General features: G+C 46.0%; 2 protein-coding genes across 2 annotated transcripts; both read right to left on the bottom strand.

Moving 5' to 3' along the window:
* Positions 1-8872: 8872 nt before the first annotated feature.
* On the bottom strand, positions 8873-11248 carry LOC120962035 (B3 domain-containing protein Os03g0619600-like). The gene is made up of 4 exons (XM_040385830.3): positions 10582-11248; positions 9902-10265; positions 9566-9801; positions 8873-9397 (listed from the first exon to the last, which is right to left on the bottom strand). Exons 1-4 carry the CDS (start codon positions 10630-10632, stop codon positions 9092-9094), a joined length of 957 nt encoding a protein of 318 aa, XP_040241764.2. The 5' UTR covers positions 10633-11248; the 3' UTR covers positions 8873-9091.
* Positions 10851-15574, bottom strand: LOC141020756 (uncharacterized). Its single transcript, XM_073495696.1, has 7 exons — positions 15458-15574; positions 14740-14985; positions 13290-13377; positions 12819-12955; positions 12342-12413; positions 11378-11467; positions 10851-11270 (listed from the first exon to the last, which is right to left on the bottom strand). Exons 1-7 carry the CDS (start codon positions 15572-15574, stop codon positions 10851-10853), a joined length of 1170 nt encoding a protein of 389 aa, XP_073351797.1.
* Positions 15575-25226: the final 9652 nt, after the last annotated feature.

The raw sequence follows: 25226 nt of genomic DNA, 5'->3' as shown, positions 1-25226 counted from the left end.
AAACCTCCTTATATCTTCCTCAAAACAGCCACCATACCTACCTATTATGGCATTTCCATAGCCATTCCGAGATATATTGCCATGCAACTTTCCACCGTTTCGTTTATCATCACACGTTCATCATTGTCATATTGCTTTGCATGATCATGTAGTTGACATCGTATTTGTGGCAAAGCCACCATTCATAATTCTTTCATACATGTCACTCTTGGTTCATTGCATATCCCGGTACACCACTGGAGGCATTCATATAGAGTCATACTTTGATCTAGTATCGAGTTGTAATCATTGAGTTGTAAATAAATAGAAGTGTGATGATCATCATTTTCTAGAGCATTGTCCCAAGTGAGGAATAAAAAAAGAGAACGGCCATAAAAAAGAGAAGGCCCAAAAAAATGAGAGAAAAAAAGAGAAGGGACAATGTTACTATCCTTTTACCACACTTGTGCTTCAAAGTAGCACCATAATCTTCATGATAGAGAGTCTCTTGTTTTGTCACTTTCATATACTAGTCGGAATTTTTCATTATAGAACTTGGCTTGTATATTCCAACAATGGGCCTCCTCAAGTGCCCTAGGTCTTCATGAGCAAGCAAGTTGGATGCACACCCACTTAGTTTCTTTTTTTGAGCTTTCATATATTTATAGCTCTAAGTGCATCCGTTGCATGGCAATCCCTACTCCTTGCATTAGCATCAATCGATGGGCATCTCCATAGCTCATTGATTAGCCTCGTTGATGTGAGACTTTCTCCTTTTTTCTCTTCTCCACATAACCCCCATCATTATATTCTATTCCACCCATAGTGCTATATCCATGGCTCACGCTCATGTATTGCGTGAAGGTTGAAAAAGTTTGAGATTACTAAAGTATGAAACAATTGCTTGGCTTGTCATTGGGGTTGTGCATGATGAGAGCATTCTTGTGTGACGAAAATGGAGCATGACTAAACTATATGATTTTGTAGGGATGAACTTTCTTTGGCCATGTTATTTTGAGAAAACATAATTGCTTAGTTAGTATGCTTGAAGTATTATTAATTTTATGTCAATATTGAACTTTTATCTTGAATCTTTCGGATCTGAATATTCATACCACAATTAAGAAGAATTACATTGAAATTATGCCTAGTAGCATTCCACATCAAAAATTCTGTTTTTATCATTTACCTACTCGAGGACGAGCAGGAATTAAGCTTGGGGATGCTTGAAACGTCTCCAACGTATCTATAATTTTTTATTGTTCCATGCTATATTATATTCTGTTTTGGACATTACTGAGCTTTATTATACACTTTTATATTATTTTTAGGACTAACCTATTAACCGGAGGCCCAGCCCAGAATTGCTGTTTTTTGCCTATTTCAGAGTTTCGCAGAAAAAGAATATCGAACGGAGTCCAAACAGAATGAAACCTTCGGAAACGTGATTTTCGGAACAAACGTGATCCAGAGGACTTGGACCCTAGATCAAGACATCAGCCAGGAAGCCATGAGGTAGGGGGCGCGCCCTCCACCCTCGTGGGCCCCCTGTTGCTCCACCGACGTACTCCTTCCTCCTATATATACCTACGTACCCTCAAACTACCAGATACGGAGCCAAAAACCTAATTCCACCGCCGCAACCTTCTGTACCCATGAGATCCCATCTTGGGGCCTGTTCCGGAGCTCCGCCGGAGGGGGCATCGATCACGGAGGGCTTCTACATCAACACCATAGCCTCTCCGATGAAGTGTGAGTAGTTTACCTCAGACCTTCGGGTCCATAGTTATTAGCTAGATGGCTTCTTCTCTCTTTTTGGATCTCAATACAATGTTCTCCCCCTCTCTTGTGGAGATATATTCGATGTAATCTTCTTTTGCGTTGTGTTTGTTGAGACCGATGAATTGTGGGTTTATAATCAAGTTTATCTATGAACAATATTTGAATCTTCTGAATTCTTTTATGTATGATTGTTTATCTTTGCAAGTCTCTTCGCATTATCATTTTGGTTTGGCCTACTAGATCGATCTTTCTTGCAATGGGAGAAGTGCTTAGCTTTGGGTTCAATCTTGCGGTGTCCTTTCCGAGTGACAGTAGGGGCAGCAAGGCACGTATTGTATTGTTGCAATCGAGGATAACAAGATGGGGTTTATATCATATTGCATGAGTTTATCCCTCTAGATCATGTCATCTTGCTTAAAGCGTTACTCTGTTCTTATGAACTTAATACTCTAGATGCATGCTGGATAGCGGTCGATGTGTGGAGTAATAGTAGTAGATGCAGGCAGGAGTCGGTCTACTTGTCTCGGACATGATGCCTATATACATGATCATACCTAGATATTCTCATAACTATGCTCAATTCTGTCAATTGCTCAACAGTAATTTGTTCACCCACCGTAAATACTTATGCTCTTGAGAGAAGCCACTAGTGAAACTTATGGCCCCCGGGTCTATTTTCCATCATATTAATCTCCCGACAACAAGCTATTTCTAGCGCCGTTTTTATTTTACTTTCTTTACTTTGCATTTTTATCATAAAAATACCAAAAATATTATCTTATCATATCTATCAGATCTCACTCTCGTAAGTGACCGTGTAGGGATTGACAACCCCTTATCGCGTTGGTTGCGAGGATTTATTTGTTTGTGTAGGTGCAAGGGACTCGTGCGTGGCCTCCTACTGGATTGATACCTTGGTTCTCAAAACTGAGGTAAATACTTACGCTACTTTGCTGCATCACCCTTTTTCTCTTCAAGGGAAAACCAACGCAGTGCTCAAGAGGTAGCAACCCCGCACTGGATAACCACCTAAAATGTACCACCATGCGACCAAAATCGCACTTCAATGTCAATGCAATTTTTTTCTTTTTCTCCTTTTCACACAAAGTGAACCACAGAGGGATTTACAACAAACTGCACCTATTATTAAAACACAAACATTTCACAGCAAACTGCATGGCAAAATTCAAAAAAAAAAAACGAGGAGCAGCACCGAAACCACACGCCCGAGGTAGACTCTAGGTCGGCGTGCACCTCACCGTGTGGCCATCCTCGCCTTGGACAGAGACAGCAGACTCGTCCGCCTTGTCGGGTGGCCCTCATACAGGAAAATCCCAGCAAGGAGACGCACGGCTAGAGGCGCTGCGGCGTGACTCCCTGACTCAGAATCAAACTGCACGGTCCTCGAATCAAAACCGCACGCTACCGCCGGCGATGAGCTGCACAAAACCTTTCAAGAAGAAAGTGAACTTCTCTGCTTGAGTAAACTGCAGCCGATGCAAAAAACAAAATTCAATCAGAACACATGTGGACTGCACTGCGGTCAACGGCGGCTCTGGCCAGAAAAAATTACAGCATGACTCTCGTGCTCTTTCGCCGGCGAGGGAAGGAGGAGCTTGGGGGAGGCAGCCATGGCCCCGATCTAGACGAGGACAGGGCGTCTGCACTGTACATGCGGAGATGCAGTTCGATGGGGAAGGGAATGGGGGCGTACTCCTTTTTCTCCCCTGGTCGACGCGGCGGCCGTAGGTGCCCACGGGCGAGACGGAAGCCGGATCCGGTAAATAAAACAAGGTAGGGGCAAAGTCGTGGACCTTTGGAAGATGGAGGCGCCCGGATTCGGCGACCACCGGGGCGCGCCGTCGCGGGGAGGGGCTCGGGGGGCCGGGGTGAGGGGCCACATCACCTCTGTTTGCGATGCACGGGGAGAAGGATCCCACCGGATCTGGCGGTCGCGCGGCCGGGGTTGGTGGCTGGGCAGGGGTGGGAGGAGGATCCCGCCAGAGAAGGTGGGACAGTGTGACGATGGCTCAGGTGGGGCAGGCCACACCGGAGAAGGTGGGAAGGGTGGGTGGTGGCTCAGGTGGGGTGGGCCACGTCGGAGAAGGTGGGGATTGTGGGACGGCGGCTCGGGTGGGCCACGCCGTGACGGAGATGGTGGCTAGGGTGGGGTGCGTGTGTGCGTCGGAGAAGGTGGGGATAGTAGGGGCGGCGGCTCGGGGTGGAGCACGGGTGCGGGGCGGGTTGGGGGGGAAGTTGGGGACGAGGCAGAAGGAGGAAGTGGTGGAGGTGGGTTGGGTCGTGGGTGGTGGGGAGGTTCGGTATGCGTTGGGCACTGTACGTCGGGTGAGGTGTTAGCAGAATAAGGTCTTAAGGGGTGTTATCATAATAGACCGACGCCCTATATATATATATATATATATATATATATATATATATATATATATATATATATATATATATATATATATATATATATATATATACACACACACACACACACTAGCAAAAGAGCCCGTGCGTTGCAACGAGAGAGAAAACATAACACACGCTCTTAACTCAACAATCATCACTCAAGACCACAATAGGTCCATCCCCTTTATTTTTGCGGGGCATCATATTTGTGTTACCGCTTATCCTCCTTCTCACCCTCGCCGGCGATGGCCTCGGTGTTCACACAAAACAAAAAAAAAAACGTGTGTTGAATATGGTTAATCCTAAGGCGTCTCTCTCTCCCTCTCTCCTCCCTCTCCCTCTCTCTCTCTCTCTCTCTCTCGCTCGCTCGCTTTCTCTCACTCTCGCGATGTGAAATCTGTTGTTTTCCCCTGCGATATTTTTCAGAGGTATGCATGTGCAGTTATCGATGTTTTCTTTTCCCTATATGGTTATAGTGGGGTGTTTATTTGCAATCTGGATCGCCGCCGGTATGAAAAAAAAGGATCTTGCGCTATAAATTATAAGTTTGCTTCCATATCAATATTTTAAAAATATTTAACAGGTAAAGTTAACATCATATTTAGATTCCACACATTTTTCTAGTAAAATTTCATATATAATATGTTAAAATCGAATTTATGGTTTAAAAGATACAGATAATTTAGGAAATCATTTGGTTTGACTCAAATATATTCCAAAATGATATTTAAAAATACTTAACAGGTAAAAATAATCTCATATTCATATTCTAAATATTTTTCTAATCAAATTTCATATATAACATGTTCAAATCGGAGTTACGGTTTAAAATATATGAATGATTTTAAAAAGCATTTGTTTGACTTAAATATGATCCGCGGATGAATTACCTAAAACATCAGGGGGTTTTGAAAAAATGTAAAATAACGGTTTGGGTGTGACTTAAATCTGGACGGCGGGTTGATTTCAAGAAAAGACAGGAACTTTTGTGTAAAATACGAAAATAACGATTTGTTTTAACTTAAAACAGGACTGCGGGTTGAATTCTCTGAAATAGAGAGACTTTTCTGAAAAATGCCATGATGGACGAAAGAAACCCAATTTGCTTTATTATTAGGTAAAGATATATATAATTCTTCATCCCCTATAATTTAATATCAAAGCACCGTAATTTTAGGTTCCGTAAATTTTGTCTTATTTCATACGTAAAGAGAATCCGTAAGAAAATATATAGTCGCCGTAAAAAATATTTTTTGATACGTAAAATTACGAATGTAAAAACATAGTGTAAAATATATATTAAATGCAATTTTTCTGGTCTTATGAGCTATATTTTTGTTTTCTTATGCCAAATTTTATGTAGTAAACCAATATGAATATAACTATTTGTATTTTGAATGTAATTTATGTATGAAACGACCGTAAAATTACTTGGGGCGAAGAATAACTTATTCTACACCCTGAATGACGAATAGTATTATTGTTGATTATTTTTCTCAAAAAGATGCATATAATTGCCTCCCATATTATCCAATTATCGACTAAAGCAGTGACAAGTACCAGCTAATACCGTAATAGAACCAGTGAATAATTTCTAGTCACATACTCGGGCTACTGGGTGTCATTGCCTGCAATCCGAAAGATTCCACTGGTATTATGCAAGGATTCCAGACAGAACCAATCTACAGTATATTACTATGAGATAATCCACCATGGACATGCCGGTAGGTGGGAGAAGAAAAAAAATACGAGGAGGATGCGAATGCCCGCCGCGCATGACTCTGCTTCCACCCTTGGCCCTCCCCGCCGACCGTCCCCATCCACGATGCCCCAGCGCAGCCGAATCATCACCGTTTGGAGTCGCTGGGATGGGGAAAGGGGCACGACGAGCTAGCGCGGGGTCGGGATGGAAGCGAGATCCCTGCCCCCACGGCTGATGCGTCCGAGGCCGTCGGGCCCAGGATGGAGAGCACGACACCCAGTGTCTATCCCGCCGCCGATCATCCGAGCGGCCGGAGGGGAAGCGGTCAGAGTGTTAGATGTAGGTGCGGCAGGTGGAATGCTTGCGTCGGCTGGCAGGGGAGGAGCAACTCGCGGTGCAAATTGACAGATTTGGGCCTTTTTTGAAAATTTAGCACAAAATAGACCGGTTTTAAAAATATATATCATAAAATGGCCACATCTGATTTTTCATTGGATCCAAAATGCCCGATACACCTCGCTTTCCCCTCCTCCCGCGAGCGTCCGGGAGGCCAACACTAGTGTCACCGCCGAGCCTGCTCCCCTCGCCGCCACCAGGGGCGCGAACGGGCGAAGCCCGGTCATCGCCGCCGGCGGCTGGCTCCTTCGTTTCCTCGTGCGGGGGATGCGACCCATGCCGAAAGTCTCGGGCCAGGATGTGACGCTCGGTGCCAGGCACTCCAGCGCAGCGGCGCTCTGGAGTTGGCCGGCGAGGGTGGCGTGGCGACCGTGCGACGGGTGGCATGGAGGTGGTGCAGGCTGGAGGTTGGTGGTGGCGGCTGTTGCTTCGCGGTGGCGTGTCCATATCCGCCCCTGGTGCTGTGGGTCGCGGACGACCTCCCTTGTCGTGGCTCGCTGGCGGCGGGGGGGGGGGGGGGGGGGGCAACGCGGCAGCGGTTCAATGTGTGCGCCTGTTGCCCGGTCGGGCCCTGGCGGCGAGACCCTAGTGCACGGCGCGGGAGGGCTCCCTTGTGGCCATCTATGGCTATGGTGTCATGGCTGCGGGTGGTTGGCGGAGCTAGGATGCGACAGAGGGGTATGAGCACCGGGGTCCATCACTTGCCGAGTCCGTGTACTGGCCGACGGCGGTGGCTTTCGTGGACGTCTTTGTCCTCCCTACAGCTCCGTCGCGGTGTTTCCCACTCCTTTCATGATGCTCTGGGTGAAAACATGGTCTTCAGGATCAGATGGTGGTGGCTATCAATGGTCGTGACCTTCTTGAAGGCATCGTCTTTGGAGTCCTAGCTCCGGTGTTGTCCATCTCACCTGTCCTCGGTGGACTGCTCATCTTGGTGATGGTCTCCGTCGGCTCATGCGGTTCTTCTTCGTGCATCTTTAGAATGCTTGGTAGTCGTTAGGGTGGTGTGTCGCTGCCTGTATGTGTTGTGTGCAGTGATGGAGCATCTATATCGATTTGCTCGGATGTTATGGTGATAGTTGCTTTACATATAAAGCGGGGGAGAGAGGATCCTTTTTCGTCAAATAGGCACATCTGCATGACGTCTGGGGCTGGGGTACCATACTATGCTAGACAGCATGGCACCACGGGCTGAGGCCTCGTGCAAATAAGTCATTTTCTGAGAAATTTTGAAATCGGGTTCATTTTGTGTTAAAATTTTGAAGAAGGATCAGATTTAACAATTTTCACTAACTTACGGCCGCATGCGGTGCAGGGCCGGGCCATCACAATTTAGGGCCTGTGCCGAACTCCCAAATGAGACCTGCCTCCTTGGAAAAAAATATACTAAAAGCATCTATAGTCGAACTCCTCAAACTTACCAAGTAGACGACCCAACAACTATACTAAGAGCATCTATAGTCGAACTCCTCAAACTTACCAAGTAGAAGATCCAACAATGTCCAGTCACAAAAACGTGAGCCAATCGGGTTTCCCAAACCGGCTGCAGACGTCCGGGCTGACGAACCCTCGAACTCTGCCAAATCTGAGAAAGCCGGACAGGTCCAAGCACGTCCATCACGTCGGACCGGCCCACCCTGGCGCAGCCAGCCCTCACAAATAATCCCACTCCGGATGAACCATAAATCGAAGTCAACACTGCACTCCACTCTCTCACCTCCTCTCCCCGCCTCCCCTTTCGATCCTATACTAAGCAGCAGTGCCACGTCCTGTGGCGGATCCATCACCGATGACTGCTGAGATTCGTTTCTACGCGACACGGTCGACGTGGATGAGATCGTCCTCCACATCGCGTTGCGGCGAGCGCGGCTGTACCATCACCGGGCTCCTCACGGATTAGAGCATCATGGACGCTGCCTACGGCTGCGGCGGCTAAGAACAATCTCCTAGCCCTCTTGATCATGGACGCTGCCTACGGCCTGCTCTTCCATTGGATCTCAAATTAAGCAAGGTCTCGGGCAAGGACTAAGGGGAGCCGCACAACACCTGTCGATAGGTGGGGGAGCCATGGCAGGACTAATCGGAGGGCGACGGGTTGGAGTCTAGCAAGCCGAGCTCGTCGACCGGCTTGCGCTGGAGGGGGAGGGGGAGGCCGTGGAGCACATAGGAGTGGGTGGAGCCGGGGGCGCCAGCATGCTAGGTTTTCTTTAACAAAAAAGGGTAAGATATATTTTAAATGTTCAGCGGAAGTACAAAGCATCTCAAGCATAATAAAAATTATATTGAGATTCTGAGACTACCGAATGACGACGCGTGCTGTCAGAACGAGCCGCCAACGTGGCCTTGTCAATGCTCCCTCACCAAAGCCCCTCAAAACTGTTTCAGGGTTCTGCTGGATATGCTATATAGCTGATTGATGCCTGCATCCTTGCTGAAAAGAAACTTTTTCGCCTGCATGATCACGTCTCAATTGGTTGAAACTAAATAGAGTCATACTTTAAAGATACAGGCACTCTAGCGTGCCACAATACTTTCATGGCACCCATTCCCCGTTTCACCCCAGCACAGTATCTTGTATGCTGCTGGCGAGAACCCACATTCAAAAACAGTGCCTTCAAACATCAGCAATTGGCAACACATCACAGGTTGTTTAAACTTGAGCCATCCAAATTACTCTCAAATTAACAAAGTCCTCACAGAACTAAGAAACCAACAATATAATGTACTGCTCCCCCTTTTGCAGATAAGACACACTACCACACACAGTTTTGCACTCCCAAAGTTCAAAATCATCATAGCAGCAAGCATGCTTTCAGGCTAACATTTCTCACGGCGAATGATGTAGACCATCATCGTCAACTGCTCCTCGTTCTCCATCAGCTTGAAGAGGCAGAGGTCCCCCTCCCGCAGGCGGTTGTCGCGGGCAAAAGACGGCCATCCTTTGATAACCCTCATCTGCTGGCTCGAGGCTCGCATGACATGTGTATATCGCAGCTTGGTAGGCCATGGTCTGCTCTTCCCCTCCCGCTGAAGTACTAAGTTGATTGCATTACACTTGCCACCATGATGGCCAGCAGCAAACTTCTCACCAAGATACCTAGCCGCATACCGAAACCCAAAGTTCTGTTTACATACATAACAAGGGGAAAATATTAGAATAGCACAGATGCAATACTTCGAAGAACTGATGCAATACTTGGGGATTTTTTCTTCCTATTTATCTTATCAAATGATGCTGATGGACTCGAGGAACTGACAGGCTGTGACACAAAATGGTGTCCCTGAACTTACCAGGATGGGAGGGTGAATGTAATGGCTGCTACCCCGACATACATTGATCTTGCCCATGATAGCAACATAAAAGGGCAATTCTGAGTCTGACTCAATGTCTTTAATTTTCTCCAGTACTTTGTTCTCCTGTGCTGGTGTTAGACAAGATCTGTGAGGCAACATGAAGGGAGGCTCAGAACATTCTTCAGAATTATCAGATACACCACACTCTTCATGTTGTGAAGAGTACTCCTCACCTGTAGAAATTATCACATGAATCAAACATATTATAACATGAACTGAAGTGTGACACATGCATCCTAGAAGTGGCAACATCTTAGTGGTGTGTTGACATACCATTGATAGGTGGTTTGGTCTTAACTCCGCCCATCTTGGTGCATCTCCTTCCATGATTAGAGCCAATGTCAGTTGTTCTTCCAGGGGAATGATCAATACTCAATTTGTCAAGGATGTGGACTGTCATTGTGAATCTTTTCTGCTTAGTGTTTGTCATTGGTTCAAAGAGGCAGATATCACCCTCCCTAACAAGATTGTCACCAACAAAGTCGCCCAAAGAAAGGTTGCGCCGACCAGCATCAGTCGAGCCTGATGGCCTGATCTGGAACTTGCACTCCCAAATTTTGTTCTTCCTAGGCAGCTGGAGTATGATATTTGTATCTTTGCATGGCAGGTACTTGTGTGCATAATCCTTACGTATTACCTAATGGAAAAATAGGTATGAAGTATTAGTGATACAGTTGTGCTGTTTTATATGATAGCTGAGTACTAAATAATTATGATGTTAAGACTATGACAAAGGCTAAATTGCTCCAACACACATGGATTCAACTGATACGGAAATAATAACGTAGATTTAGTAACGTATATGCATTTTGTCCAAGCATATCCTTCAGAGGTTCGTAATAGTTAGAACCTGAACACTGACTTTCCAAGATAGTATCATACCAAGAAACTGCAAGTAGCTACAGACAGAGGAGAGCAGTTCATACAAAACGTGTACGGTAAAACTATCGTACCAGATCACCATGATGTCTCACATTACTCTTCTTCATCAGTACAACAAGCATAGGGATTTCCGGTCGAATCTTCTGTACAAATGCATGTAATTTCAACTCCTGCGCTTCTGTAAGATCGCACTTGCCTGATAAGACATAATAATTCCTAACATCATCTGACTCCACTGGATTATCTATTGATAGATTGTATTCTGCTGTAAAAAACAATTCACCAGTAAGAGAAGGTGTGGTGGAGGGTACTGAATAATCTGGGTAAACAATTTAACGTCTTAACCTGACGATTCTTCAGAAGAATAAGATCTTTCCTTCTGGCTTCCATCTGAATCCGATCCTTCGCTTGCTGAAGACTGAGTAGTACCACCACGGCTACTAGAATTATCAACATCAAATGAGCTTGGCTTGTGAACACCAGAGGCATTTCTCATCCCAGAACAGCACCAGGTATTCTCTTTACCATTGGAATCAAATATTGTAACCTCAAAGCGTGCGTTCCCAAGGTATCGAAACATCAATGAATAGTTCTCTTCTATTTGATTGGCGTCAACAAATGTTGCCCATCCAGACTTCAAGATTGTTCTATTCATACTCTCAGTGACTCCAACATCATACATGTTACCATCAGAGGTTTCTAGTCTGACTGTTCCCCATATCTTTCCTCCAAATTGGTTCACAAACCACTCTGGTATGACCTGTAACAAGAAGGAATGGTGCAGAAAATGTTTGAGGCAGCAAAAAAAACTCTAAACATCAGACAGCCCACTGAACTAAGAAATTAGGAAAGACAGAAATAACTAACCAGGCTGTGCATGAAGTTGCCATTGATCTGCCTTAGAAACTTAAGCTTGATCCGGCAGCATTCACATGGATTACTCATCTTGGATATGTTCTGTAAAACGAACCATATGTAATGTGATTGCATAACTAATGATTCCCTAAAATCATTCAAGATCAGTATGATGCTCTCTCCGTTCACAGTCAGTATGACGCCCTAAATATTTTGAGGGGATTTGTTCATATGCCCATGATATTTGGATCATATGCCTATGCCCCACTTCAGTTGGCACTGATCTTATGCCCTTCTTGTCTTTGCATTTAAGTTTCTAAATGTCCCATGTGAAAAGCATATTGCCTATATGGGACATTTGAAATTTTGGGATATTTCCCCCCTTCTGCCTTCCCTTCTGTTGCTCAAATTTGGGGTATGAGCAGATGCATGCTTGTGCGCTCAGTGCTGGGACTGAATTTCAAGTGTGACTATGGGTGCTAGTACTGAATGTTTTGTATTTGGACTAAATGTTCTGAGAAGAAAAGTAAAGATGAGTGCCTGCTGAAGTCGAATTTCCGTGATCAAATTTGTGGTTCGCAAGTTGACACCGAGTATGCTCGATGCATGTTATTAACAATTATGCAATGTATGCTGTGCATGTATGCTGGATCTGCAAGTCAAAGTTATGCGACATATACAAATGCAACTGACAATTGCGTTTATGTGAGCTCTGAATATCTGCAAAGTTGATGCTTCAGGCATCTTTATATAGGATTCATAGTACATGCACTTGGTGCTTGTAGAAAAATACAACATATATGCGAACTTCATGTTTCAGGCATCTAATATATACGTTATGCATCAGCGCTCAGCTCGATTTTGACACCATATGTACCCTCCATGCTTGATTTGGGCTGCAGCATGAATTGGATAGTGCAAAACGTGCTAAACATGGGATCTTTAGAGAACTGAGTTACCAGCTCGCCGAAGTGACCTGCGTCGCCTCCACGGTCGTCTTCCTCTGCCCTTGTACGTGGTAGCGCTGCCACCCTGCCTCGTCTGCTTGCTGCTGTATAAAACTAACAAAGATGAACAGTCTGATCCATCGTAGGAGCAATAATTTTGCAAAAGATGCCCATGTACTAAATGAGAAAGTTTGCAAAAAATGCAGATCTGTCATAGGAGCAATAATTTTCATACTGGATCTGTTGATCACTGGGCTCCATTATTTGCGATGTTACCAGGGGATACAATGCAGATCTAAATCAAATCAGTGATGTCTCTTAAAAAAAACTAAAAACAATGGTTAACAACCAGATAACATTCAGTTTTATGAAATTCCTATCATGGTAGCACAACATGACTGCTTTGTGTATCCTACCGGTTTGTGAAATTCAGCAGAAATAAAAAGAAAGCTAAACAACAGTAAAACTAAAAAACTAAAAAACAAGAAGAGAAGACATGAATAAACCGCAAACAGGATAGTAGAAGAACAACTTGGCAGAAGAATCTCACCGCCGGTGCTGGAGGTTGCTGCGCTGTAGAAGAACCTGCAAGGGAACGCTGATCCGGTGGTCTTACTTATGGAGAGGAAAGAGCGTCTAGGAACTGGAAGGGCACACACAGACATAAAGTTATGAAGGGAGCTGTCATTTAAGCCTGCGTTGCATTTATATATAGACTTCTCATATTCCCTAGACACTAGCTAGTAGTTTGACCGTCTGAGCACCTATTCTCTTTCTTCTTCCCCATATTACCCCTGCCAAAACAAGTGGAAGTTACTCCCGACGGTACTTGTACTACCACCCAACGAGGGGTAGGCCGCTTTCCCAAAAGCAGCATGCTCACGCATGGGAAATTTGAATATATCCTGTATTTTCTACTCCCTCTATCAAAATGAAAGACGTTTCTGAGTCCCAATCTAAACCAAAAAACATCTTACATATTGACACAGAGTTCATGCCATATATTCCAGACTGAAAGGATATTGCAGGGGACGCGGAGTATCTCCACGCGAGCTCATATGCTCCCTAATGAACAGTAAAAACCAAAAAAATAGTAAAAACATTCAAAGAATTCTGACATTTTTTGGTGCAAAAATCGACAAATGTTCTTAGTGCTTGCACCGAGAACATTTATGAAAGTTTGCACCCAAAAAATAGTTTTTTTAAGAATTTACTGTTCATCCTAAGCTCAAAATGTGCTCGGGAGTAGAAGGGTCTTCCGTATTGCAGGGTGTCTTCAAACACGTTTCCTTTTCTTTCGAAAAGGAGATTAAACATCTGCTCTCTGAATCAATCAATGGACGCCGTTTATTCATTTATTCTAACTCTTTCAGAAGATGTGTCTACCGCTTGATCTATATTACTCCTAAGAAATTTCAAAATTATTTCATCGTACACAGCTTTGACATTTTTCATTGGTGGCATGCCAACTGAATAAACTAAAATGGGCGTGCAAGCACGAAGAAAACGGTGCATTTTGATCAGGTCATGTGAATTCTAGCTACGACCTTTTGTAACCAGAAAGCAGCGGCATTATGGAGACCAAGCTCCATGTAGGCCTTAATTTCGAAAATTTCAAAATTCAAATTGTTTTATTTCAAAATATTCAGAACTCAATTACACATGTGTAGAGTTGAAATTGCAAACTGCACAAAAAACAAAATCATATACTTTGAGGATGAACAATACATATATGCTAATAAGGCCCAGATTTATCTTTTTTCTGTAGCTCTCATTTTAACGCATTTGACCTGAAAATTTACACTCATTTAGCACATTATGTCTAGCTATATGTGTATTTTTTCAGATTTTTAAAAACTGAAAAGTTTGAATTTTGAAGTTTTCAAATAAAGGCCTCAATGCAGCTATGTCTTTATTTCGCATTTTGGCATGGTAAGTGCACATTCCAGGAGTTTTTTTCCCATTTGGTCGGTTGTAGGCACGACGTCCGTCCCCGCCCACGTTTTTCTGCCCCATGCGCCAAACTGCCCGACCCATTTGGTCTGCCTGGATGGATTTTTCCAACAAACAAACATATTTGCATACCAACCCTAGCTATTTAGATTGCTCGACAGTTCATGACGGCATTCATGATAGCATATACTCCCTCCGTCCCAAAAATTTTGTCTTAGATTTGTCTAAATACGGATGTATCTAATTATGTTTTAGTGTTAGGTACATGCGTATCTAGATAAATTAAAACAAATTTTTTGGAACGGAGGGAGTACAAAATAATCTCCATCGTCATTCATAGTTTAGAATTCATGCTGCCACACGTGCCGGCATACAAAAGAATCGCGTTTCAGGCGTACTTCATGCGTCTTGACCGAACATAAGATGATCACGCCAGCTTGAGCACCACCTCCTGCTTCTTCTTGAACCAACAACCATGGCGAACTGCGGTAGCTGCTGAGAAATTAAGCAATTGACAGCAGCGGAGGCGTCGGCCTCGTCTGCGATCCTCTTGTCCGCAGCAGCCTTCTCGGCAGCCGCACGATCGGACTCAGTGCTCATGGTGAAGACGAAGGTGACGCAGAAGTAGTCGACGTAGATGAAGTAGTTGAACCAAGGCGAGCAGTCGCGTAGAAGACGCTCCCCAAAAACCAGGATCTGGAGAAGCGATGTTTCGGAGGCCTACAGACGTTGACGTCTCACATTCATTTTGTGTCTGTAATGGACTCTCCAATTTTGACCGGCAAAACATTGCATCGGCTCGGCTCATTCCCGCGGCCCGCGCGCCGTGGCGAGGCGGGCGGCGGAGGAGGAGCGCGCGTGTGGAACACCTCTCCTTCCTTCACACCAACTCATACTAGTGGGAGAAGAGCTCACCTTATAAGTTGGTGTACATCTCTCTCAACTAGCCATGTGGGACTAAACTTCCCACCACTCAATTGACAGCATGGGCCCTTAGGGATTTTCTGAAATTGTTAAGTGGGCCTGTAGCCCAACTAATATTCAGCAGTAGCATCACAAACAGACATCTAACAGTCGCCAGAACATCGCAGAACCTATGAGCATTGCCGGATACAGCAAATCTGACCGCTCAAACATTCGCGGACACGCCCAGACGCGTCCGCTGACAGTGACCGGTCTCGCCTATTATTACATGCAAGGTGAAACCTAATCTAAATGGAGCTTGTCCGGCTCCGCCGTGCCCATGTTCGGCGGCCAGCTGTGGCCCTCGAAGTATTGCTCTGGTCGCCGGGGAGGTAGAGTAGGACATGGGACACTCACTGGCTCACGGGACTCAAGGCGTCGTAGTCTCCCATGCCCTACTCTTCCTTGTCGGAGTTTAGAGCATTGACGGTGTTGGTCGATGTGAGGTCGACGATGGATCCTCGGGGTTGTAGGCCATCCGCTGAGTGTGTGACTCCGCCTCGCTGACATCTTCCGCGAGGGCTATTGCGGCCTCCGGCGTCCTCTGCCTCGCATGGTGGGCACGACGCACCATACGCTCGGCAGATGTGCCACAGATGGCCTTGTCGCTGGCGTGCCAACGAAAGGGACGCACGTCCGCCACGACACTTAGATGCCAGACAGATCGCACCTCCTCCGTCGAGGCAGCGACGACCTGCCTCGGGTCGGATCCACACACCATTTGTGCGGATGCAATGGATTGACAACGGATCAAGTCCAGCTGCTGCCGGGCGTTCTCCTCGTTGGCGTTCTCCTCAATGGCCATCATCTCCTCCTCGAGCCCGACTGGAATGAGGTCCCAGTTCACGGATCGGCTGACGTAGGACTCGGATCCGCTCCGTGCCATGCCTGAGAAGGCCAGAGTTTGTCGGACGGGAGCTTGGGTGACGGAGTGGACTGGAGAGGAGTGGAGTGGAGTGGTTAGGGTTTGGTACGGGAAGTAGATGGATGTGCCAACATGGGCCGGTTCTGACGTGGCGGACACGCCCTGGCCTGCTATATCTATCCCAGATTTTGACTAGATATGAGGGTAGCCGGTCAGCTTGAGCATTTAAAGACGGTTTAAGACAACTCTGGGTCGCATTTTTTAACCGGCCACTGATTGGACCGTCCATTCCGGCATTTCAATATTTTTGGTAGATAAAAAGGACAGCTGGCTATGAAGGGCCCCACCCCTCAATCTCTCCCGTAGCCGCCAGAGCCATCGTAGCCGTGCCACCGCCACCGAAGCCGGAGTGGTGGGACTGGGCCTCGTCGACGATGATGTTGCGGCTGTCCAGGTCCTGGCCGTTCATGACCTTGATGACTGATTTTTGCGTGCCCATGAGTTTGCGAACATTTTCTAGAAGAATGAACTATAGTTGCCAAAGAAGCATTGGTACGTCGAAATCGCTGTCCAAGGTGGTGTGTACGCGGTTGGAGCGGGTGGCCAAGGAGGTTTTAACCCAACATGGGTGGCAACATAATCTCCGGATAGGCGCATCACCTTCTTCGACATAGGTAGAGTGTTGGTCCTATATGACTACTGTTGCCGATATGTCGATTTCTCGTTTATTTTCATTTTTTTGTCAGACTTTTGGTGTTTGGCTGTGTGCATCTTCGTTATCCAGAGGCCGGGTGTTACTTATCATGTTTTCACTAGCAGAAAACAGGGCTTTGGTTCGGGCCTGGCCAGCCCATTAGTCCCCGTTCTTCACGAACCGGGACCCATGGGGAGCATTAGACCCGGTTCGTGAGCCCGGGGGCCGTCCGGGGCCTCGTGGGCATTGGTCCCGGTTCGTCTGGATCCATTTGTCCCGGTTCTAGGCACGAACTGGGACCAATGGGCCGCGCTCCTGGCCCACAGCCATTGGTACCGGTTCGTGCCTAGAACCGGTACAGAAGGGGGGGTTTTAGTTCCGGTTCCTGCCACGAACCGGGACAAATGAGTTGCATATATATACCCCATCGCCGCAGCAGAGCACTCCACAGTGCTCTGTTTTTTTGCTGGCCGGCGAGGGGGAGGGCATTGGGTGCTCTAGCTCACCTCCTATGCACACGAGGTGTTCGAAGAAATGCCCGAGCCACACTTGTTAAGCTTTCTCCTCTCGAAGCTCGACCTCGGAGCTCCATTTTTCTCGAAATTTGTCTAGGTTTAGCGGTCCGTCACACCCCGTCCCCGTTTTCACCGCCGTCGATCGCCCGCACCGATCTCATCGCCGGCACCACCGTGGTGAGCCTCTTGTTCTTATCTTCTTTCTGATTTTCTTACTTTAGATAGATACTTGTCTGATTTTCTTACTTTAGATAGATACTTGTCTGATTTTCTTACTTTTGACACACATAATTATATATAATGCACGCAGATGAACCGGCAATGGATGTACGGTGACAGACACACCTCCGAGTACATTAAGGGCGTGCATAATTTTCTCGAAGTGGCTGAGGCAAACAAGCAGAATGGTTTTATGTGTTGTCCATGCCCTAAATGTGGGAATACGAAGTCTTACTCTGACCGGAAAATCCTTCACACCCACCTGCTTTACAAGGTTTCATGCCACACTATAATGTTTGGACGAGGCACGGAGAAATAGGGGTTATGATGGAAGACGGCGAAGAAGAAGAGGAAGATGACAACTATGTGCCCCCTGAATACGGTGATGCTGCAATGGGGGGAGCTGCTGAAGATCAAGAGGAACCAGACGATGTGCCCGATGATGCTGCAACGGGGAAGCTGCTGAAGATCAAGAGGAACCAGACGATGTGCCCGATGATGATGATCTCCGCCGGGTCATTGTCGATGCAAGGACGCAATGCGAAAGTCAAAAGGAGAAGCTGAAGTTCGATCGCATGTTAGAGGATCACAAAAAAGGGTTGTACCCCAATCGCGAAGATGGCAACACAAAGCTCGGTATCGTACTGGAATTGCTGCAGTGGAAGGTAGAGAATGCTGTGCCTGACAAAGGATTTGAGAAGCTACTGAAAATATTGAAGAAGAAGCTTCCAAAGGATAACAAATTGCCCGACAGTACGTACGCAACAAAGAAGGTCGTATGCCCTCTAGGATTGGAGGTGCAGAAGATACATGCATGCCCTAATGACTGCATCCTCTACCGTGGTGCGTACGAGGATTTGAACGCATGCCCGGTATGCGGTGCATTGCGGTATAAGATCCGACGAGATGACCCTGGTGATGTTGACGGCGAGCCCCGCAGGAAGAGGGTTCCTGCGAAGGTGATGTGGTATGCTCCTATAATACCACGGTTGAAACGACTGTTCAGAAACAAAGAGCATGCCAAGTTGATGCGATGGCACAGTGAGGACCGTAAGAAAGACGGGAAGTTGAGAGCACCCACTGACGGGTCGCAGTGGAGAAAAATCGAGAGAGAGTACTGGGCTGAGTTTGCACGTGACCCAAGGAACGTATGGTTTGGTTTAAGCGCGGATGGCATTAATCCTTTCGGGGAGCAGAGCAGCAATCACAGCACCTGGCCCGTGTCTCTATGTATGTATAACCTTCCTCCTTGGATGTGCATGAAGCGAAAGTTCATTATGATGCCAGTTCTCATCCAAGGCCCTAAGCAACCCGGCAACGACATTGCTGTGTACCTAAGGCCATTAGTTGAAGAACTTTTACAACTGTGGAATGGAAACGGTGTACGTACGTGGGATGAGCACAAACAGGAGGAGTTTAACCTGCACGCGTTGCTGTTTGTAACCATCAATGATTGGCCCGCTCTCAGTAACCTTTCAGGACAGACAAACAAGGGATACCACGCATGCACGCACTGTTTAGCTGACACCGAAAGTATATACCTGGACAAATGCAGGAAGAATGTGTACCTGGGCCATCGTCGATTTCTTCCGACCAACCATCAATGTCGAAAGAAAGGCAAGCATTTCAAAGGCGAGGCAGATCACCGGAAGAAGTCCGCCATGCGTACCGGCGATCACGTACTTGCTATGGTCAATGATTTACACGTAATCTTTGGAAAGGGTCCCGGCGGACTAGCTGTTCCGAATGTCGCTGAGGGACGCGCACCCATGTGGAAGAAGAAATCTATATTTTGGGACCTACCCTACTGGAAAGACCTAGAGGTCCGCTCTTCGATCGACGTGATGCACGTGATGAAGAATCTTTGCGTGAACCTGCTAGGCTTCTTGGGCGTGTATGGGAAGACAAAAGATACAGCTGAGGCACGGGAGGACCTGCAACGTTTGCACGAAAAAGACGGCATGCCTCCAAGCAGTATGAAGGTCCTTCCAGCTACGCTCTTACCAAAGAAGAGAAGGAAATCTTCTTTGAATGCATGCTTAGTATGAAGGTCCTGACTCGCTTCTCGTCGAATATAAAGGGAATAATAAATATGCCATAGAAAAAGTTCCAGAACCTAAAGTCTCATGACTGCCACGTGATTATGACGCAACTGCTTCCGGTTGCATTGAGGGGGCTTCTACCGGAAAACGTCCGATTAGCCATTGTGAAGTTATGTGCATTCCTCAATGCAATCTCTCAGAAGGTGATCGATCCAGAAATCATACCAAGGCTAAGGAGTGATGTGGTGCAATGTCTTGTCAGTTTCGAGCTGGTGTTCCCACCATCCTTCTTCAATATCATGACGCATGTCCTAGTTCATCTAGTTGACGAGATTGTCATTCTGGGCCCCGTATTTCTACACAATATGTACCCCTTTGAGAGGTTCATGGGAGTCCTAAAGAAATATGTCCGTAACCGCGCTAGGCCAGAAGGAAGCATCTCCATGGGCTATCAAACAGAGGATGTCATTGGGTTTTGTGTTGACTTCATCCCTGGCCTTAAGAAGATAGGTCTCCCTAAATCGCGGTATGAGGGGAGACTGGCTGGAAAAGGCACGCTTGGAGGGGACTCAATAATATGCAGGGACGGATATTCTTGGTCTCAAGCACACTACACAGTTCTACAAAACTCTACCTTGGTGACCCCGTATGTCGATGAACACAAGAACAGTCTGCGCTCCAAACACCCGGAGCAATGCGACGACAGGATTACATGTGAACACATCAGGACTTTCAGCAGTTGGTTGGAAACACGTCTCAGAGGTGACACCACTGTTTGTGATGAGCTGTACTCGTTGTCCAGGGGACCATCTTCGACTGTATTGACTTACAAAGGATACAAGATAAATGGGAATACATTTTACACGATCGCCCAAGATCAAAAGAGCACCAACCAAAACAGCGGTGTCTGCTTTGATGCAGCAACCGAGAGGGAAAGGACACATATTATGGTTACATAGTGGACATATGGGAACTTGACTACGGACATGATTTTAAGGTCCCTTTGTTTAAGTGCAAATGGGTCAATCTGTCAGGAGGCGGGGTACAGGTAGACCCACAGTACGGAATGACAACAGTGGATCTGAACAATCTTGGGTAGACTGACGAACCGTTCGTCCTAGCCAATGATGTGGCACAAGTTATCTATGTGAAGGACATGTCTACCAAACCGAGAAAAAGATAAGTTAAGGAAGCGAATACATCATACAATGAGCCAAAGCGCCACATAGTTCTTTCAGGAAAAAGGGACATCGTGGGAGTGGAGGGCAAGACAGACATGTCCGAAGATTATGAAAAGTTTCATGAAATTCCTCCCTTCAAAGTCAAGGCTGACCCAAGCATCCTGATAAATGATGAAGATTATCCATGGTTACGGCGCAATACGGAAAGGACACAAGCGAAGAAAAACTGAAGACTTTCTCTCCACAACTATTATGATGATACCATGCCAACTTTCAACCTTTTCGTAGTTCATTTGAAATGCCTGTTGTAACAGACGAGTTTCCGTATGAAATCCTGATACTTCGAAAGAGATTGTCCGTTTTGTACACGAAGTGCATCCAGTTTTTGTCGTAACCCTCTCAACTTTCTTGCACATGCTATGTGGATGAAATGATGATGCCATGCCAACTTTCGACCTTTTCAGAGTTCATTTGAAATGCTTTTCAATTTTAGGGTCTTATATCTCATAATAATCAGTAAATGCATGAAAAATAACAAACGAAGTCAGAAAGGGTTGAAAATTAATGATGTGGCTTTCAATGGTGCATTTTGAACACTGAAGATAAACCTCTAGTATTATTGAAACTAACTAAAATTATATAAAATTGATGCAACTAAAATTATCAAAGTATTTTCTGTAATCACTAAAAGCAAAAAGAATTTTCATAAAGAACTTTTTTGTTACAAACATTAATAGCAAAAAGAATTATCATAAAATAAAATAAATAAGTAATTAGAAACAAAATAATATAAACTTTAATAAAATATATAAGTAGAAACAAAATAAAATAAAATAAAATTTAATAACATAAATAAAATTTATGAAACTAAAATTATCAAAGTATTTTCTGTTCAAAACATTATAAGCAACCTCTAGTATTATTGAAACTAAAATTATATAAAATTGATGCGACTAAAATTATCAAAGTATTTTCTGTTCAAAATCATTAAAAGCAAAAAGAATTTTCGTAAAGAACTTTTTTTGTTAGAAACTTTAATAGCAAAAAGAATTATCATAAAGTAAAATAAATAAGTAATTAGAAACAAAATAAAATAAAATAAATAAGTTTTTTGTTGTAAGTAGAAACAAAACAAAATAAATAAAGCAAAAAAGAAAACAAAAAAAGGGAAAAATAAAAAATATGCCACCTACTGGGCCACCACTGCCTGAATACGACTAGAAACCCATCCATGGGCCAGGATTCAGGCCCGCAGAAGGCCCAGTAGGCCCATCAGGCATAGCAGCGACAATTAGGCCCGTAAGCCTGCAATGGAGAGGAGCTCAAGAGGGGTGTGGCAGTGGGGCTTATAAACCACTGCGCGCCCCTCTCAGCTAGCGAGGTGGGATTAAGCTTTCGTGCCGCGATGCGGGCAGCACAAGGCCTTTAGCCCCGGTTGGTGCCACCAACCGGGACTAAAGGTGCGCATTGGTACTGGTTCATGCCACCAACCGGTACCAATGCCCCCCCTTAGTCCCGGTTGGTGCCACCAACCGGTACCGAAGGCCTCTACTTCCCGCCCTTTGGGCTGCTGAAAAGAGACCTTTGGTCCCGGCTGGTGGCACCAACCGGGACTAAAGGAGGGCATTGGTACCGGGTTGTGCCACCAGCCGGGACCAATGCCTCGTCTATATAACCAAGACTTGTGAATTTTTCATTCAGTTCCTCATTCTCCCGCCGCGACGCCGCCAGGCTGCCCGTCTGCCTCGCCGTCGCCGTCGTCGCCCCTACCTCCGGCGCGCCGCCCCGAGGACGTCCCGCGCCGCCCCGACGCCGTCGCCGCCCCGCGCCGCCCCTGTTGGGGAACATAGTAATAATTCAAAAATTTCCTACATGTCACCAAGATCAATCTAGGAGATGCTAGCAACGAGAGAGAAGGAGTGCATCTTCATACCCTTGAGAATCGCTAAGCGGAAGCGTTACAAGAATGCGGTTGATGGAGTCGTACTCGCGGCGATTCAAATCGCGGAAGATCCGATCCAAGCGCCGAACGGACGGCATCTCCGCGTTCAACACACGTACAGCCCGATGACATCTCCTTGTTCTTGATCCAGCAAGGGGAGAGGAGAAGTTGAGGGAAAGCTCAGGCAGCATGACGGCGTGGTGGTGGTGGAGCTCGTGGTTCTCCGGCAGGGCTTCGCCAAGCACTATGGAGGAGGAGGAGGTGTTGGAGGAGGAGAGGGCTGCGCCAGGGGAAGGGGTGCGGCTGCCCTCTCTCTCCCTCACTATATATAGGGGAAGGGGGTGGCGGAGGCGCCCTAGGGTTCCCTAGGGGAGGGGTGGCGGCCACAGGGGAAACCCTATATGGGTTTGGGCGCCCCCACCCCTAGGAAACTTGCCCCCCCCCCAAGCCGGGATGGGTGGCTGCCCTAGGGGAGGCGCCCCCACCTCTCCACGTTACGTGAGATGGGGTGGGAGGGGCGCACAACCCCTTAGTGGGCCGATGTGCTCCCTCCCCTTGGCCCATAAGGCCCCCCAACGCTTGCCCGGGCCTCCGAAACACCTTTCGGTCACCCTAGTCGTCACCCGGTACTCCCAGAACAATTTCGGACTCCAATACCCTTCGTCCAATATATCGATCTTCACCTCTGGACCATTCCGGAGTTCCTCATCACGTCCGGGATCTCATCCAGGACTTCGAACAACCTTCGGTAACCACATACTATTTCCCATAACAACTCTAGCGTCACCGAACCTTAAGTGTGTAGACCCTACGGGTTCGGGAACCATGCAGACATGACCGAGACACCTCTCCGGCCAATAACCAATAGCGGGATCTGGATACCCATATTGGCTCCCACATGTTCCACGATGATCTCATCGGATGAACCACGATGTCGGGGAGTCAATCAATCCCGTATTCAATTCACTTTGTCAATCGGTATGTTACTTGACCGAGATTCAATCGTCGGTATCCCAATACCTCGTTCAATCTCGTTACCGGCAATTCACTTTACTCATTCCGTAACGCATGATCCCGTGGCTAACTCCTTAGTCACATTGAGCTCATTATGATGATGCATTATCGAGTGGGCCCAGAGATACCTCTCCGTCATACGGAGCGACAAATCCCAGTCTCGGTTGGTGCCAACCCAACAGACACTTTCGGAGATACCTGTAGTGCACCTTTATAGCCACCCAGTTACGTTGTGACATTTGATGCACCCAAAGCACTCCTACGGTATCTGGGAGTTGCACAATCTCATGGTCTAAGGAAATGATACTTGACATTAGAAAAGCTCTAGCAAATGAACTACACGATCTTGTGCTATGCTTAGAATTGGGTCTTGTCCATCACATCATTCTCCTAATGATGCGATCCCATTATCAATGACATCTAATGTCCATGGCCAGGAAACCATAACCATCTATTGATCAACGAGCTAGTCAACTAGAGGCTCACTAGGGACATGTTGTGGTCTATGTATTCACACATGTATTACGGTTTCCAGTTAATACAATTATAGCATGAACAATAGACAATTATCATGAACAACGAAATATAATAATAACCATTTTATTATTGCCTCTAGGGCATATTTCCAACAGTCTCCCACTTGCACTAGAGTCAATAATCTAGTTCACATCACTATGTGATTGTAATGAATCCAACACCCATGGGGTTTGATCATATCTTGCTTGTGAGAGAGGTTATTAGTCAACAGGTCTGAACCTTTCAGATCCGTGTGTGCTTTACAAATCTCTATGTCATCTTGTAGATGCAGCTACCATGCGCTACTTGGAGCTATTCCAAATAACTGCTCTACTATACGAATCCGGTTTACTACTCAGAGTCATCCAGATTAGTGTCAAAGTTTGCATCGATGTAACCCTTTACGACGAACTCTTTTACCACCTCCATAATCGAGAAAATTCCTTAGTCCACTAGTTACTAAGGATAAGTTTGACTGCTCTCCAGTGATCCATTCCTGGATCACTCTTGTACCCCTGACTGACTCATGGCAAGGCACAGTTCAGGTGCGGTACACAACACAGCATACTGTAGAGCCTACGTCTAATGCATAGGGGACGACCTTCGTCCTTTCTCTCTCTTCTGCCGTGGTCAGGTCTTGAGTCTTACTCAATACTCACACCTTGTAACACAGCCAAGAACTCCTTCTTTGCTGATCTATTTTGAACTCCTTCAAAATCTTATCACGGTATGTATTCATTTGAAAGTACTATTAAGCATTTTTTATCTATCCTTATAGATCTTGATGCTCAATGTTCAAGTAGCTTAATCCAGGTTTTCCATTGAAAAACACTTTTCAAATAACCCTGTATGCTTTCCAGAAATCATTTATGATCAACAATATGTTAACAACATATACTCATCAAAAATTCTATAGTGCTCCCACTCACTTCTTTGGAAATACAAGTTTCTCATAAACTTTGTGTAAACCCAAAATCTTTGATCATCTCATCAAAGCATATATTCCAACT

This window comes from Aegilops tauschii, chromosome 3 (assembly GCF_002575655.3).
Source record: "Aegilops tauschii subsp. strangulata cultivar AL8/78 chromosome 3, Aet v6.0, whole genome shotgun sequence".
NCBI classification, from domain to species: Eukaryota; Viridiplantae; Streptophyta; class Magnoliopsida; order Poales; family Poaceae; genus Aegilops; species Aegilops tauschii.
Note: the sequence above shows the minus strand (reverse complement) of the source record. Positions and strands in the feature narration are given on the sequence as shown.